At 37.3% G+C, this 18,632-nt stretch overlaps 1 protein-coding gene across 1 annotated transcript; it reads left to right on the forward strand.

Annotated features, from left to right (window-relative positions):
* Positions 1-16,296: 16,296 nt before the first annotated feature.
* On the forward strand, positions 16,297-18,122 carry LOC108045455 (fibrinogen-like protein 1). Its single transcript, XM_017124786.1, has 3 exons — positions 16,297-16,630; positions 16,980-17,935; positions 17,996-18,122. Exons 1-3 carry the CDS (start codon positions 16,304-16,306, stop codon positions 18,120-18,122), a joined length of 1,410 nt encoding a protein of 469 aa, XP_016980275.1. The 5' UTR covers positions 16,297-16,303.
* Positions 18,123-18,632: the final 510 nt, after the last annotated feature.

The following is an 18,632-nucleotide window of genomic DNA, read 5'->3' on the forward strand; positions in this document are numbered from 1 at the left end:
TCGAATTAAGGGGTGATAAAAACTTCGAACAAGTCGCAAATCTGTTACTTACCGAAACAGAAATTCTCAATAGTTGACTCAACAACTGGAAAAGGGTTGAAATGGCGCACAACAAATGCGAACTGTGAACTGGGAAATGGAAAATGGGAAATGGGATCTGGGATGGGATCCGTTGGGTTAGGATCGGAACTGCTTGGGTTAGGTTAGTTTTTGTTCTGGGTCTACGTGTTGATTTGCGGCGCCTGCTGTTGCCGCTGTGACTCATTTTTTTCTCCCGCTCTGCAAACATGTTTTATGACTCCGCCGAAATGAAAACGGGCCATCTGTGTGGGTGGAGTGGAGGGGGAGGGGGGGTGAGAAAATCATGGTGGCGACTTTTCCCTCGCCTCGCTTTTCCGGCTGATTTGTTCGGGCGGTAATTTAATGACATTAAGCTGGTTCCGATTTAGTTTCCTTTCGGTTTTCCGCCCCGTTCTGTGCCCAAAAATTTCGCAGCCCGCTTTTCGTTTTCTAGTTTTCGCTCAACTTGTAATTTGGCACAGCTGCAGTTTGGCGATGGCCAACATTGAATAAATAGCAATTTCTATGCAATGTTTTTCTGCAATTTAAACTTTATTTTCATTTATGGCTGCCACTTCGTCGTCGGCGCTGGAGATACTCGGTTTAAATTTTCGTCATAATGGCATTCCACAATTTCTCGTTTGTCCGCACTATTCACTTTTTATTTTTTTTTCTTGCGCCCTGCTTAAATGTTCAAATATTTCGTCTTTATGTGGCAGTGTGCGCCCATCAAGTATAATAAGGGTAGTCAAGAAATTGGTTTAGTTAAAAAGGCTAATATATATATATACTGGTACTTAAATAAGGCACTAAAAAGCGCAGGGATTTTTAGAAATAATTTTTTGTATGTTTAAAACCATTTTTAATATTTGTTATGCCGTATGCTATATGTATTTTTAAAAAGCCTTATTCAGTTTTAAGAGCTCCCGTTTTTTGCCTGGCCTATTCAAAAGTTTTGATTTAAAAATCCCGGTAATCAAAAAGAAAAACTTCCTGCCATATCCCATTAACCCTGCCCCGATTGCCCTTAACCCATGGGCTGCCTCAAAGTTTCGCCTTACCCATCTTATTAAATGCGACCTAGGACAAGGAAAAGCCCGGAGATGGAAAGCCGGGAAAAGGCGGAGGCTGCGGAGGCTTTGGCATAGTTTTGCACGTGTAACGGTAAAAGGCAGTGAAGGGGAAAACCCAGCCTTCGCCACCCCCCCCTTTTCTCACCGTGTATGTGTGAGCTTTTCTCATTTGCTGCTGAATTTTTATTACAAATTTCTTCATGACGATGGCAGACAGGAGGGGCGGCGAATGTGAAGCTCTTCTTCTGGTGTCAAAAGAAGGCCAAAATAAATAGCCGGCAAAGGAAAAACACAGAAAAAAAAGTGAGTGTGGAAAATCATTGCAATAGGAAATGAAAATGTGGCGGGTCGCATTGGAAAATACTACGAAAGGGGGGGCGGGAATGTCTGAAAAGGCGAAAGGTGGAAAATCAATAGGAAACAGGGGGTGGGAGGATATTTAAGCAGGATATTTAATATGTGCAACTGGGATGGCATTTTCCCCTAAATATGATTCTCATCCTGTACAGCAAAAAATCATACACACACACACATTTTCCGGCATTCTGTCTTTTTTCCCCGCTGGCTTTGACCAAGCCACTTAAGCCACTTTCAATTTGATATCAATAATGGCAAAGTCTCCCCCGTCTCTTTCTTATCCCTGTGAGTCTGTCTCCTTCCTTTAAGCATAGCCCCGTCTCTATCTAATTTTGTTCTCTGGCGATTTCTAACGTCTGTTGCTGCTTTTCTAGCATTCCTTGGCTTTTTTGGCTTTCCATTTGTTGTATCTTCAAGAACACTTCCTCTGACTCTGTCTCCCTCTGGCTTTCTAGCTCCATCTCTTTTTCTCCAGCCTTGCCCCCGCTTTTCCTCAGCTTTTTCCCCCTTTCCAACCCATTTTCCACCCGCTTGTCTAACTTCAACTCGAACTATTTATCTTGTTAGCGGAAATCTATTGAAAATGTTGATGTCCTTTGTTGTTACGGTTGGTCTTCCTATACATTCATATGTATACATTTATATATATATATATATTTATATGTGTGACCAACAGTGTGTCTAAAAATATATATATCCAGACATATTCTCAATATGCCTTAAGTGCGGAAAATTCAGTTTTGGAGAGCCTTTCTTGTGGGCGCCAAAAGTTGTTTAACTTCCAGTTGAATTGCCGAGTTATTGAAGAACAATTTATTGGAATTGTTGGAACATAAATGAAAAAGTAAAATTGAAAAATTGAAAACTAGATTAGAAAAATTGGAAATAAAATACTTTTGTAATTAAATGAAGCATAATATTAACAATATTTAATAGACACACACTTTTATTTTGCTAATAGTACCATTTCTAGTGCCCTTTCTTGAAATAACTCAAAGAATAACCATTTAAGTCGCCATTATCGATACTTATCGCCGGGTAAACATTTATTGCCCCCGCTCGGCCCAAGAAAAAACACTATCTCCGTCAAACAAAATCAATAAAGTGAGCAGCGCCACCGGGTTTCTATGCCTTTTCCTGTCGCCCAGGTGAAACGAAGGTGCGGGGTCAGAGTTCAGTGGAGTGCTTTCAATTATTTTGCAATTGCGCTTTTTGCGGCATGCGGTCGTAATCGTGGAACTCTTTGCCATAACGGTTAACGGTCCTAGAACGAACCCACATCGAAGTCGGGGCGCTCCAAACCGCTGGCCTAGAAAAAATAATATAGACCCAAGCCCCAAAAGCAGTAGCAACAACATGTTATTGTCATAATGTATGCTGTCTCCCTTTTCCACCCCATTTCTCTGAGCACTGAAAAAAATAAGAAGCATGAACTAGGGACCAAAAGATAGTACTCAAATAGTACTTATTTTCCCTTTCATATTTAGCAGAAAAATTAACATTTATTCTTGCATAAATTAACTTTATTTAAACGCATTATCTGGATTATTTTGTTTTGTGTGATTGTCTTCATAATTATGACCATTTTACAGGACGTATTGTATAAATAAGCATAAACAGCTAATTAACTAGATATTTTCAAAAAAGAAAAAAATATATCTCCGAATTTTATTTATCAAATATTTAATACAAATTTTTTTTGGTATTGTCTTTGAAGATATTTTGAATACAAGTTTTTGAGTGCATACCGCATTTGCAACCCTTTATTGAGACTCACTCCGTATTGTTGACTTTTTAGCGTTTTGTCTTCGCATTCATTTGATGTGGCCTCGCCAGCCCCTTAACTCACCCTCCCCTCCCCCCTTCCCGCCTTTCTCACTGCCCCGCCCCCCTTACTCCGTTTCTCCCGCCCCCTTTCCCCAAACTCTCTACCCAAATGCTTCAACCATAATGTTGGCAACTTTATTTGCGGTTTTGTGTGACTGTAAATTACACAAACAGACGCGCAAATGAAACATATGTAACAAAATGTCTCCTCTGTATATAACTCTCTCGATTCACCCCACCACCGCCTCTTTCTCCGATTCTCCATTTCCCTGTGACTTTTGTGACTGCCAAGGCATAATAAATTATTAAGCAAAACTGCGAGAGTGTTCAGTGTTCATGGCAAATGCCAATGCCAAAATGTTTCACACACTCCCCTTTGACGTGGCCCACATGGCGTATGCGTAATTTTGTTTTATTCACCACCCTTTGTCTCTACCAAAATTCGATGTGCTTGCTGTATTATTTATGCATAGGACGCAGGGAAGATTGCAATTGGTTTCTGGCATATATGCCATACAATTTATCTAACCAGACAATCGAATGCCTAATAAAAATAAACCCCCAAACAAAAATTGAATCGAAATTCGTTTTGGCCAAGCAGCGATAACAAATTCACCTAACATTTGTCTTTGACAAAAAACATTGAGCCATCTGGAAAATAAAATTGTACAACAGTTGCAAATTCGATTTGCAACAAAAATTTGGGTACAGCAAAAGTAGAATAAAAAGGTTAAAATATTTACAAAATTTCAAAATATTAGTGACAATGATTTTAAAGTATGCGGATGTATTTTCATTTGATTCACTGCAATAAAGAAGTATACTGTATTATTTATAGCGAGCGAGGTTAATTGTTGTTTGATTCTCTAAAAATCTGCATTCAAATCTAACATTTAAAAGATGATCAATTTGTTGACCCATTTTTATGTCAGTTATCTATGACTTCCCGATGACTTGTAAAAGATGTCCCACAATCGGACGTCCACAGTCCATAACTTTACCAAATTTAGTCCGATTTCAAAGTGACATACCTCCAAAGATTTGTGATTTGATTCTCTAAAAATCTGCATTCAAAATTTTCATTTTAACGTTGATCGAATTTTTGACCCATTTTCATGTTACTTATTTCTAAGTTTCCGATGAGTTGTAAAACGGTGACCCATACGAGGACTTCCACAGTCCATAACTTTTCCAAATTTAGTCCGATTTCAAAGTGACATACCTCTAAAGACTTGTGGAAGGATTCTCTAAAAAACTGCACTCCAAATTTTCAATTTTACGTTGATCGAATTTTTGACCCATTTTCATGTTACTTATTTCTAAGTTTCCGATGAGTTGTAAAAAGGTGACATACACTTGGACTTCCACAGTCCATAACTTTTCCAAATTTAGTCCGATTTCAAAGGGACATACCTCTAAAGACTTGTGGAATGATTCTCTAAAAATCTGCATTCAAAATTTTCATTTTAACGTTGATCGAATTTTTGACCCATTTTCATGTTACTTATTTCTAAGTTTCCGATGAGTTGTAAAACGGTGACCCATACGAGGACTTCCACAGTCCATAACTTTCCCAAATTTTATCCGATTTCAAAGTGACATACCTCTAACGACTTGTGGACGGATTCTCTAAAAATCTGCATTCAAAATTTTCAATTTTACGTTGATCGAATTTTTGACAAATTTTCATGTTACTTATTTCTAAGTTTCCGATGAGTTGTAAAAAGGTGACATACACTTGGACTTCCACAGTCCATAACTTTCCCAAATGTTATCCGATTTCAAAGTGACATACCTCTAAAGACTTGTGGAATGATTCTCTAAAAAACTGCATTCAAAATTTTCAATTTTACGTTGATCGAATTTTTAACCCATATTCATGTTACTTATTTCTAAGTTTCCGATGAGTTGTCAAAAGGTGGCCCACAATTGGACGTCCACAGTCCATAACTTTACCAAATTTAGTCCGATTTCAAAGTGACATACCTCCAAAGATTTGTGATTTGATTCTCTAAAAATCTGCATTCAAAATTTTCAATTTTACGTTGATCGAATTTTTGACCCATTTTCATGTTACTTATTTCTAAGTTTCCGATGAGTTGTAAAAAGGTGACATACACTTGGACTTCCACAGTCCATAACTTTCCCAAATGTTATCCGATTTCAAAGTGACATACCTCTAAAGACTTGTGGAATGATTCTCTAAAAAACTGCATTCAAAATTTTCAATTTTACGTTGATCGAATTTTTAACCCATATTCATGTTACTTATTTCTAAGTTTCCGATGAGTTGTCAAAAGGTGGCCCACAATTGGACGTCCACAGTCCATAACTTTACCAAATTTAGTCCGATTTCAAAGTGACATACCTCCAAAGATTTGTGATTTGATTCTCTAAAAATCTGCATTCAAAATTTTCAATTTTACGTTGATCGAATTTTTGACCCATTTTTATGTTAGTTTTTTTTAAGTTTCCGATGAGTTGTAAAAAGGTTACCCACAATCGGACGACCACAGTCCATAACTTTTCCAAATTTTATCAGATTTCAAAGTGACATACCTCTAAAGACTTGTGGAATGATTCTCTAAAAATCTGCATTCAAAATTTTCAATTTAACGTTGATCGAATTGTTGACCCATTTTCATGTTACTTAAATCTAAGTTTCCGATGAGTTGTAAAACGGTGACCCATACCTGGACTTCCACAGTCCATAACTTTCCCAAATTTTATCAGATTTCAAAGTGACATACCTCTAAAGACTTGTGGAATGATTCTCTAAAAATCTGCATTCAAAATTTTCAATTTTACGTTGATCGAATTTTTGACCCATTTTCATGTTACGTATTTTTAAGTTTTCGATGAGTTGTCAAAAGGTGACCCATACGAGGACTTCCACAGTCCATAACTTTTCCAAATTTAGTCCGATTTCAAAGTGACATACCTCTAAAGACTTGTGGAAGGATTCTCTAAAAAACTGCATTCAAAATTTTCAATTTTACGTTGATCGAATTTTTGACCCATTTTCATGTTAGTTTTTGTTAAGTTTCCGATGAGTTGTAAAAAGGTTACGCACAATCGGACTTCCACAGTCCATAACTTTGCCAAATTTAGTCCGATCTCAAATTGGGTTGATTCACTAAGAAATCTGCATTCAAATTTGTCAATTTAAGCAATTTTTTAATTGAAATGTTATTCTATGTCGATAACCTTACTTACTGTTTCAACAGTCTCAATCTTATTTTCCCCAACGGATTTATTATGCCTTAACTACTTATGTATGTATGTTCTGTTATCCCCATTCGCAAGGCAATTCTGGCACAGATATGTCAGGACAATGGAGGGCTACGGACAACCTTTGAGTAACCGGAGCTCCTTGGACAACCCAATCCCTTATAAATTCCACCACATGCCATCATCTTGGGCATAAACTTTGGTCTGCATGTGACACTTTGCCGCCCCTTCAACTTGGAAATCGATGTATCGATTGGCATAATGGTTGTTTGCTATCGCTTTTCCTTGGGAAAAATAAAGGCGAAATAAAATACAATTTTGTTGATATTGATAATGACGCTTATGTTTTTGGTCATTTGCAACCACCAGCTAATTAGCGGGTCACATTTCCCCCACTGCTACCAACGCTTTTCCACGACTTTTCTCCGACCAACAACTATCGCCAAAGTAAGTGAAAAATTTCCTGGCAATTTGCATAGTTGATGACCATTTTCGTTTCCTTGCCTTTTTGCCACTGACAACTTGGCGAGTTAGTCAACTTAAGTAGTCACTCAAAGCGGCTTGTTATTTGTTATTATTTCTGCTTTTTCACTGGCGTCTCCTAGCCAACTTATTATTGGTTTGATTGTGCCAAATTGTCTTGGCCGGCGGCGATTCAAAAACTCGAATTTGAATTGATTTTAAGTGAGTTTTCGGCCTGTTTAAATAGTTTATAATTAAATATTTAGAACGGCAAAGGCACTTTGTAGACATTGGAAATCATATAAATAGGGAAAAAATTGTAAAAGAATTTTAAATGCATTTATGTAACATCTGTATAGCAAAGAACATACAGATTTAAATATATTTATTTAATATCTACAATTAATAGCAATAGCAATGAACATTAAAAAGAGTTTTAAATTTTTAAAATTCTTTAATTTATAATATTTTTTACCAATATTTTCCATATTGTCAATGCGCAATTGCAATTTTAAGTGACGCACACAAGGTCGGTCAAACGGCAGCCACTTCAAGAGAAAACCTCGGAAAATTGGAAAAGCGAGGGGAAATGCCGGGGAGAAAAAAAACAAACAGGCAACATTTCTCGCTTTGAGCGACAGCTCGGCATAATCCGCGTTCGTCATAAAAAGTCTGGCAAAGACAAGTGGAAAAATCCCTTTTGACAACTGCAACGCAGCACAGGAATCGGAGAAACTTTGCCAGCAGCAACATTAACATGAGCAACATCTGTAGCAACAATGGAAAGAAAATAATATTTTCGGAGCCATTTTGCAGTAATTTTCACAGTTTCAGCAGCAGCAATTGTCACAACTTTTTTTGAAATATTTGTAAGCCGTTTTTGCTCATGAAAAGCATAATGAATATTTGATTTAACAAATAAAATAATAATTCTTTTTCATTGATATAACGATACAAATATCGTTATGCAAAAAATCAATAACTTTTAGAGTTAAAGCGTACTAGAAGTAATAATAAAATGTTTGGTTTTATTAACATTTAAGACTTCGAAGTCAAAATGAAGTAGCTGAAAAAGCAACAAAATCGGCTGCAGACTTTTGGTAAATTCCAAATAGCCAGAGCAACTGCAACATTGAAACTACCTGCGACATCACGTGAAATTGCAGTTTGTGTGGATAGCTAAATTTGCAGCAGCAGCAACACCTGAGTCCCGGCAGCAACATAAAAAAAAAAGCCAGCAACTCCCCGGTTAAGGAACAACATCAACACAGCGAGCAACGCAGGAGCAGCAAAATGCAATGACATTTTAATCGACAACCGCCAGTCACTCCACCGAATCCCGTCCCATAATATGTAATAACGTTCTAGTCACCATTGACAGCGTCCAACAGCAACATCAAGTTGCTCGCCAGCAGCAACGGCAACACAAACAGCAGCAACTTTAACGGCGGCCTCGCCCTCAACAGTTGTCTAAAAAGCCGGCTTCAGTTTTTCAACGATTCCACAACTCTTGTTTTTTTTTCCTCTTTTTTTTTATTTTTTTACATTTTTTTTTGAAGCTCCCCCTTGATATTTCGGTTGCAGGTTGCAACACAGAACCGCCAGGACAACCGCAGCAACAGCAACAGGGACAGCGGCAACAGCAGCAACATCAGCACGGCAGCAACATCAGCGGCATTCGTGTCGTCATCATCATCATCATCGACTTGTGCAGCATCAGTGCCTCGTCAAAACGTCAATCGGTGTAATCAAGCGTTAAGTGATTCTGCGGAAGCGCAGCGAGGCCTTTGCTTCGCCCCAGAGCACTGAGAACAAAAACATGTAGATTGGAAATCAAATCTTTAAAAACATATTGGTATATATCATTATTAAAGACAAGAAACTACAAAATGATTCGGAGCAAAGCCCCAAATATCCATTAGTTGAAACAAATATGGTTTAAGGATCACTACCAAAAATGTTTTCTAATTTTTGTAGGGCTATTAACTAAAAATAAAACATCAAGACATTTTGATATAATTTATGGTAATAAGATTTTACCCCAATTTAATAAACATTATGTATTTATTTGTTAAAAATATTCTGGATTACGTAAACAATTATTTTAAAATATAAAATATAAAATATAAAGTGAAGCCAGAAGACCAACTCTCTTATTTAGAATAAAAATAATTTTTTGACCAGTGCAGGGGGCATTTCGGAGCTAGAAGAGGGGGCTATGGAACGTCGGCTGAGTTAACCCCCGTGAACCGAAGGGGAGGCAGGGACAGCTGCCAAGGGGGGCTTAAGCCAGGGGGCACAACTGTCAGTTGGACTCCCTTTCGGTATTTACACAAGCAGCAGAACAGAAACAGTGAAATCAAATAAACCATATTTCCGTCGTGGGGTGCATACTTTAAATATTTATAAAACTTGCAATTTAGTTTCAGTATTATGTTTGCAGCTCACCAGACTCGAATTGATCTAAGCGATTGCATATAAAGTTATTTATAAAATATATATAAAAGGAATATTGATTTTCCAAATATATTTCATAAAGTCGCAATAAAAACTTTCAAAATTAATAAAAACAAAAGTAAGATACAAATAGAAAAGGCTGTAAAATAATAAAGTATTAAAAGTATGGGCTAACTTCCTTTCGAAGCATTTTAGTTTAGAAATTAAGCTTTCCTCATGGCAAAAAATTAAGCAATAAATAATGAGAGATGAGAATGAAGTAATGAAGGCGGAGGTTAAACGCTTGTTAATTTTCCAATGGCCTCTCTATGACATTTCAATTAAACGGGCATAATGAGGCTGCCGCATCCACATCCCAGCAGCAGCAACAGCAACAGCAGCAGCAACATCTGAGCACGGCAGCAACATCCCAGCAGCAGCAGCAACATCGGGCGGTCCATGATTAATGGGCCAAATGCGAGATCTTCGTCGGGCTGCGAAAGTGTTGACTGCCGGCCGTTGTCCATCTCTCCGGAGTTCTGTGATCCGTGGATGGCGGATGAAAGATGGAGGGGGACAGGAAGAGGCATTCATAATTTGCCTACCCAGAGGGGGGTGCGGCAGTGGCCAGGGGGCGGGGGGCGGTGGGCGGGGCACCTGGACTGCCCTCGCTCGCTTATCGCCGCCGAGCGATCAGCATCCTCCGTCGAGTCGGGGAATCAAGGTGCCGCTCCAGGAAAACCGGTTGCCCCAGAGTCCCGACTTCGGCAGCACTGAGAAAAATCAGGGATAAAATAGGGTATAGGTACTATCCTATAATAACATCTCATATCTGCACATCAAAGTACCTTTTATTTTAAAAATAAGACCATTTTCAGATCCTATTTTATTTATCATAGAACCAATTAAACTCAATCGGAAAAACAACACTTTACACAATCTGTTAAAAATACAATATTTAAAGTTATTTGAAACATCTATAAATAAAATCTGTTGATTAAAGCTACTCTTGATAAATTACAAATAAAATTACACATTTAATTACACATTTAACATTAAAACTAAGTAAAACAAATTATTAGAGTAGTTTATTAAAATACACAAATGAAAACATTTAATAATATGTTAAATTTTTTTCTGTTTAAAATCCAGCTTTCTTAATACAAATAATACATTTAGTTGTAATGATATTAAATTTGTAATACTATTATTTGTTTTAATAAAATATAAATAAATTAATGTTGGAATTCAATTAACTAGATGATGAGATCCACAAAAACTTAAAAATGGTACTTGCCAAAGAATGAAAAAATATCATTTAAGTAATATCAAAATAAAATGTTTTCTTCCTCATCGTTTAAGCCCTCTTTTCCGCTCAGTGTGCTCGCCGAGGAATACCTGAGCAATGTTTTCGCGGCTTATTATTGTCCAGTGTAGCCGCAGCCACCTGTGCGCGAAAAAATACGAGCAGAAACACAAAATCAAACCGAAAAGCAAAGCTCGTTATGTTTGGCTTGGCGGGGCGAGGATGCGGACCCCATTCAGTCAGGCATTGAACCAGTTTCCAGATGGATGGATGGATGGCCGGCTGCGATGGGGACAGGCCAAAGCCAAACACCGCCAAAGTGGAGCAGTCAAGCAGGCTTTGAAACGCCGCTAAAGCTGCCCAAGTCGACCAAGTCGACCAGGTTGCCCAAGTTGCCGGTCCAGTGCAGCCAGAACTTGGCCAAAAAGGACAGAAAATAGCTGGGATTTTTTAAAGAGAGTTCTCGAAGTGCTGCTGTTGGAAAAACATACCCTCTTAGTCCTGTATAATATATGTTTTCCGTTTAAATTAAGATATTACAGCAGCCCAACAAAATATATTGCAGATATCATAATAAAGTTTTAATATGTGTTTAAAAAATAATACAAAAGTAAATCAAATAAAATAAGCTAATAACCTTAAAGAGCAGCATTTAATAAAATAAACAGATTAAGATAAGACTAAACTCTCTTCTAAATAAAACTTTTAGCTAAGTTCCTGTAATGTAAATTGTTTTTTGTTATATTATATTACATTACAATCAAGCAGGTATCAGAAAGTGTTCAATTTTCTTGGCCAAAATCAGTTTCTGGCTCTTTTGGAGCCACCAGCACTGGCTCCACAGGTTCCAGGATGCTCATCACGCAGCGCAGGGGAGTTTGTGGATCGCAGGGGATGCGATCTGGGATGGGGGGTACGAAAACTGGATGCATCGTCTGGGGAGCGGAGATTAAGCGGGCTTTTCGGACGCATTAGACCGCTGACCACCTGGCGCTCTCGACCAATCACAAGTGAGCTGGCTAAATTAATGCGGACCCCGGTGCAAAAGTAGTCGCTGATTTGAAATGCGAGCCGCTCGGGTTTATTTTTAATATGCGTAAACTTTTACGATCATAGGGCCCAGGCTCCTTTATACACTCGTATGTGGGGTGTCTATGGGCGGCGATTTCCTTCGCATTTCATTTTTTTTCCCCTGGTTTTTGTTCTCTACTTTTCTGTATTTTTTTTACCCGATTTTTTCATTTTGTTTTTTGTTTTTTTTTTTGGGCGGTCCGCGGACACTTGTACACTTAAGTGATTTAGTGTAAATGATTGTGGCAAAGCGGGCACGGCTAAAATGTGAAATTTTCATTGTAATTGACAAGGCTTCTTCACTTTCGGGCAGGTGGATTGGTATCGGGATTCGGAATTGGTATCCCGATGGGATAAGTGGGGGGGGGGGGGCTAATAGATGCCCGGATAACACGCTCCAGATACTAGATATACTGGCCTTAGTTGGCTTAGATAAAGGCAGTTTTGGGTGGGGGGAAAAGTGGCTTCGAATCGGGCCAAAATGAATAACTATTAATGAAGCCTCCATGTTGATAAAGAAATTAATGGGAACTTTGTCGGCAAAATATTTCGTAAATTAAAGTTAATAGAATTTATCGTTGCAGGAAATGGAATTATTGTATAAATATAATAACCCAGTATTTCTTGAAATTACTCAGCTACTTCTTATGATTATTATTACACTCCAAACGACAAATTAAGTATAATATTATTTATTATCGGCAAGCGGGTCTATAAAATATCTCTAAGAATATCACTATTACCATATTTACATATGATACAAGGCGAGATAAGGTCGGATGAAAAACACCATGATAGCCGCTTCAAAAGGCCGATAGTTGTCCGATCTTATGCAAGTACGCCCACATTACCCGCGTTTATCAAAGTTTCAACACTAAACGCTCGGGAAAACCAGTTGGACGTCGAGGGACTGTTCGGTTGTGCAACAAATTGGACGGGTAACAAACAAAAAAAAAATGGGGATATATAAAAACCAGTCGAGTGACAACGTTTTGTCGCAGACGATGCTCTTTATTATTATTATTTTCGGTTCGGTTCGGTTTCGGTTTTGGGGTCGGGTTTTTCGGTGCTCTTGAATTTATGTGCGCGTTCTAATTTTAATTGCCAATTTGTGGGCATAATTTGTCCATAAACCTTAATTAACGACGAAAGCCAACAACCGGCCAGCCGAAAGATGTCCAAATAAAACAAACACCTTAGCCTCGTCTTCGTCTTGGAGGCCTGACCCCGTCTATATATTTATTTCTAAAAACATATATAAATATATATATATATATATACAGCTGCGGTCAAAATAATAGTAGTGCCCGCAGAGGTTATCTAAAAACCGCAAAAAAATAACTTTTGAAACCTCTTTGCAAAATGTTTTTAATTTTCATTGAAACTCAGCTAATAGTAGGTAATAAAAATACATAACAACTTAGGATAATTCATAAGATTTTTCAAAAAAAAATAAAAATGTGGAATTTTACCAAAATTTGTTCGTTCAAAATAATAGTAGTGAAACTTTTAAAAATTCACCACGGCCAAAAAAAACGTTTAAAGATTAAATGATTAAATGTATATAATAGACCTATATTTAAGGATTATTTTAATATTTAGTTGCATATCCTTTGTTTGCAATAACGGACGCACAGCGCTTATGCATGGAATCAACTAAATTTTGACATCTCTTCACTGGAATAGAGCTCCAAGACCTTTGTACAGCTTCCCAAAGTTGAATGTTATTCTTTGGTCCTATTTCCGAGACTGCTCTTTTCACGTCACACCATAAATTTTCAATTGGATTAAGATCGGGTGACTGTGCAGGCCACTCCATGACACTAACTTGATTGGCCGCGAACCACTCTTTGGCGAGTTTACTCGTATGTTTGGGATCGTTGTCCTGTTGGAACGTCCAAACAAGTGGCATGTCCTCGGCAGCATATGGAAGCATCACTTCGTTTAAAATTTTGACATATAAATAACGGTCCATGATAGTTTTGATCTAATATACTGGCCCAACTCCATAGTATGAAAAGCTTGGCCAAATCATAATTGATGAACCACCGTGCCTTACCGATTTTAAGGTATATTTCGGAGAAAAAACACATAAGGGTGGTCGTCTAATAAACTGCCGAGTGCCACGGCCTCCAAACAAAACTATTTTAGACTCATACGACCACAAAATATTCCTCCACTTCTCCAATGGCCAATTCAAGAGCCGTCTTGCAAACTTTAAACGTTTCGCGGCATGTTTTTTTGTGAGTGACGGCACTTTTCTTGGACTTTTTGAAATGAGGTTATTATCTCTGACTCGTCTTCTTAATGTTTCCAAACTTGCATTTAAGTTACAAGTTTTTTTAGGGATGCAGCAGACGAGAAGGGTTCGATTCTTGACTGTCTTTCGAGCGATCCACTGACCTTTTGTCCAATATCTTGAGTCGACCAGGCGTTTCATTTGCTGGCTCATATTTTTTAGCATTTCTAACCATTGTAGAAGACCAGCCAATAATATTTTGCACTTCGACATAAGTTTTCTCAGCAGAAATCAAGTTTTAAATCAGATCTCGCCTCTCGGCAGCATAGAGTTTGCCACGCCCCATGTAGTCAGGACTGAATGTTAAAGAAAAATCTCAAAATACTTGGGACTGTTAAATAACACCCAAAACTATTATTAACCACCACAAAACTCTTTTCAAATTAAGTAAACTATATTAGTCTTGCTAATTTCTCTGGCACTACTATTATTATGACTGAGTCTAACACGTGAATCTTTGCAAATGAAGGCGAAAAGAATAAAAATAAAGGCGAGAATCGAAAATAACTACGAATTATTATAGAGCAGTTAATTACAGTTACTAATGTAAAAAAAATGAATTGGATTTTTGAAGAAATGGAGAAAATATTGAGAAAAAACTTGTTGCTTAACCGGCACTACTATTATTTTGACCGCAACTGTATATATCTGTGCCCATCCGAACCCGTCGCCGCTCTATTTGCATGCAAATTAAACGAAACACCAGGCTGCAGCTAGGAAAATGGAAAAACTGGGGGGAAATGTCGACAAAGTAGCGGAGCAACGAAGTGGAAATACTCTCAAGGAAAAATGTGCTCGAAAAAAGGTATTATTTCACACTGGAATTTTTAAATCCTATTTAAATATTCATTTAAAATAAGAGCAATTTGGCTACAGCAAAACTTTTATACAAAAATATGTTTTTCATTTATAAAAAGGTTGTTTTATAAAAATGTTGTTGATTTTTTATGATTAAATATTTTTTTAAACTGTAAATAATAATTTCTTTTTCGTCCAGAGAATGTTAAACTAATTTTGAAATTAATAATACATATTTTCTTTGGGACACTCCTATTTTAGATATATCTCAAGAAAAGCTAATTTTTTGAGTAGCGATAGCGGCCCAGAAACGCAACTGAAAATAAACCAAGAAAAAAACGATGAATACGCAACAAAAAATTTAAAAAACACCAACGATATCGAACCAAAATACCAATAAACAAGAAAGGAAGCAAACTTCGGCAAGCCGAAGTTTATATACCCTTGCAGTTATTACATTTCGATTTCGAAATCTTGAAAAATGCGACTCGATTTTCAGTTTTTTGATCCAATCACGAAGAAATAATTATCTTGATCTTGGAATGTCATACCTCGTTGAATTCGTTACAACGTTTCCAATCCATTGGGATTCTCAGCTAAAAAAATTTTATTTTGGGCATTTGGGAAATGATCGTATAGGTTCTCAGCTGCCCAAAACATTAATTCTTTTGGCTGTGTGTTTTGTTTTGGCAAAGTTTCAATAAAAAACATTTAAAACAGTTTTTTGGTTTCCAAATGATTACAAAAGCTGAAGTTGATATACCCTTGCAGAATATTCTGTAAATTATATTGGTTCGCCAAAAATAAAACCCATAGAAAATCCCAACTTCCTAACTTTAAAAACATCAAAGTTATGGCATTTGCGATCGTTCAGTTATATGGCAGCTATATGACATAGCCGCCCGATCTGGCTCGTTCCGACTTACATATATACTACCTGCAACAGAAAGACAACTTTTGGGAATGTTTCAAACAGATAGTTTTAAAACTGAGGGACTAGTTTGCGTAGAAACGGACGGACGGACATACGGTCATGGCTAGATCGACTCTCCTGGTGATCCTGATCGAGAATATATATACTTTATAGGGTCGGAAATGTCTCCTTCATTACGTTGCAAGTTTTTGACTGAAATTATAATACTCTCTGCAAGGGTATAAAAATAAAGCGCATATAATCGATAAGAATATAAGCTCATTTCTATTTATATTGTAGTCTATACATATTATATATAATTTTGGCCAACGGATTAGAGATTAGAAGAGCCACGTGCCATACATATGGAATATGAACGTTCACGGGGCGTATTAACAATATTTTTGGCTTCGTTGTTTCTTCAACTTATAGCTACATTTCAGTACACTTTTTGAATTCGATTTGAGTAGATGGAACATCTTAAGATGCTGAGACTATTGTCCTATTTGCTTGGCTTATTAATTTTTCCAAGTGTTCAAGGAGGAATTGCGTCCAATTCAAAGGATCAGTCGTTGTGCGTTCTCCAAGATGCACCCACACAATGCGGCTCCTTTTGCCTGGCCACACTAAACCCTATATCTGATAATATCCAAAAAAGGTTGGATGAAATCGAGGCAGGGCAGAGAGCCCTTAACGATTCCTTTAAGATGACCATGACTATCACAAAAGAAGACTTCGTGAATTCCATTCAGGCTCTGCAGAATGCGAGATTGGACAGAATGGAGGAACTTAGGACGGTGAGTTACATATGTATAGACAGACATCCTTTCGCGTTCCTATCGGAAGTCCTTATCTCTTGTTATATGTAAATTGCATGTAAGGAAAGCACAGTAGTAAACAATAGTTTTTTTAGCACATTAAATAATACTACGCTGAAACAATCATGCTATTGCGTTGTGTAGAACTCTATTCTGTATTTAGTTTCAAAACGACGCTGCCATTTTATATATTTATTTTCTTTTGGAAGAACAACCACTTTTTGGTGTAAACTCAATTAAGATTTATCGCAGTAACCAACTAATTAATATATTGGAAACGAATGCAATGATTATTATTTTATCGCCTGTTCTAAATCATTTTTTACAGCTGACAATAACATCCGATGCCAACGATGAACTCAAAAGCCAAGTAAATACCTTGAAAGACACCATAAAAGACTTGCAGAGTCAGTTAGAAATATCCGAAGGTCAAACCAAAAGCAAAGAAGATATTTTAAAGGTGAAAGAGGAGGATCTTAAAGTTAGAGATGAACAAATCTCGATCCTTACAACTCAAATTGAAGCCATTGAGAAAATAAAATCAGAACTTTCTAGTCAGCGTTTTGAATTGCGGAATATAGATGACAAGTTAAAAATATCCGAGGGTCAAGTCAAAATAAAAGAAGATATTTTTAAAGTGAAAGAGGGGCAAATCAAAAGCCAGCATGAACACCTTAAAAATAGAGATGAACAAATCTCTGACCTTAGGACTCAAATTAATTCGATTGATAACATAAAATCAGAACTATCTAGTCAGCTTTCTGAATTGCAGAAAACTTATGACATTTTACCTGACTCTTGTCCCAGTGACAGTCCCAATGGGATTTACCAAATAAAGCTTCCGGGTCTTGAACCCTTTGAAGTGCCATGTGCGTCGTCTCCAAGTGGTTGGACTGTAATTCAGAGACGCATTGACGGATCCGAGAACTTCGAGAGAAACTGGCATGATTATAAATCTGGATTTGGGAATATCAGTGGAGAATTCTTCATCGGGCTGGAAAAATTGCATCGGATGACTGAGGCACGACCCCACGAACTCTACATTAAACTTGGGATGGTTAATGGATCCACCAGCTACGCTCATTACGATGACTTTAAGATTGGGAGTGAGGAGGAATTGTACGAGTTGAAGAATCTAGGGAAATATTCTGGTGAAGCCGGAGACTCACTCACAGAAAATGAGCACCAAAAGTTCTCCACAATTGATCGGGATAATGACAATGCCATTTATATTAATTGTGCCTTTTCAAATGGTGCATGGTGGCACAATGCCTGTTCATACAGGTATACCTGCTTATTTATGCTCTGCTTAAATCTTCCTACTATAATCACTTTAAATTACAGTACGCTGAATGGACAATACTCCAAATATGGCGTAGGCGAAATGGGAATTCATTGGAGCTCATGGCATATCTACGAAGAGTTATCACTAACGTTTGTTGAAATGATGATAAGGCCCAAGCCCTTATGAGTCGCACTGTTTAAATAAGAAATATTTTTGAATATTAAAACAAAATAAGAAAATACTGTACTCGTAGTGCTGTCTGGTATTAATTCGTTTGCATTTGATGAAATGGGAGATTTGATAAATGGAACTGATTGACATTATTGCACAACTGATCTACGTATTTTAGGAACATAAATACGTATAAGTGGATGTGTGCTCTATATTTTTCATTCAAATGGCGTCCGCTTTTGTTATTAATTTTTAAGTTTTTGTGAAGTCATTTTGATGGGTATGTAAGGGAGTTTGGGGAAATGATCTGGATTTCCAGCCATAAGACACTATTATTCTTGGGTCCGCACATTGGAGGTGGTTGCTACCCAAGGGGCAAAGTCAAGGCACCGATTGCTTTTCTGCTCTGGTGTTGATTGTTGATTGATTGGCCAAATGTAAAACCCATAGAAAATCCCAACTTCCTAACTTTAAAAACACCAAAGTTATGGCATTTCCGATCGTTCAGTTATATGGCAGCTATAG

This window comes from Drosophila rhopaloa, unplaced genomic scaffold, assembly GCF_018152115.1.
Source record: "Drosophila rhopaloa isolate 14029-0021.01 unplaced genomic scaffold, ASM1815211v1 contig_3, whole genome shotgun sequence".
Lineage (NCBI taxonomy): Eukaryota > Metazoa > Arthropoda > Insecta > Diptera > Drosophilidae > Drosophila > Drosophila rhopaloa.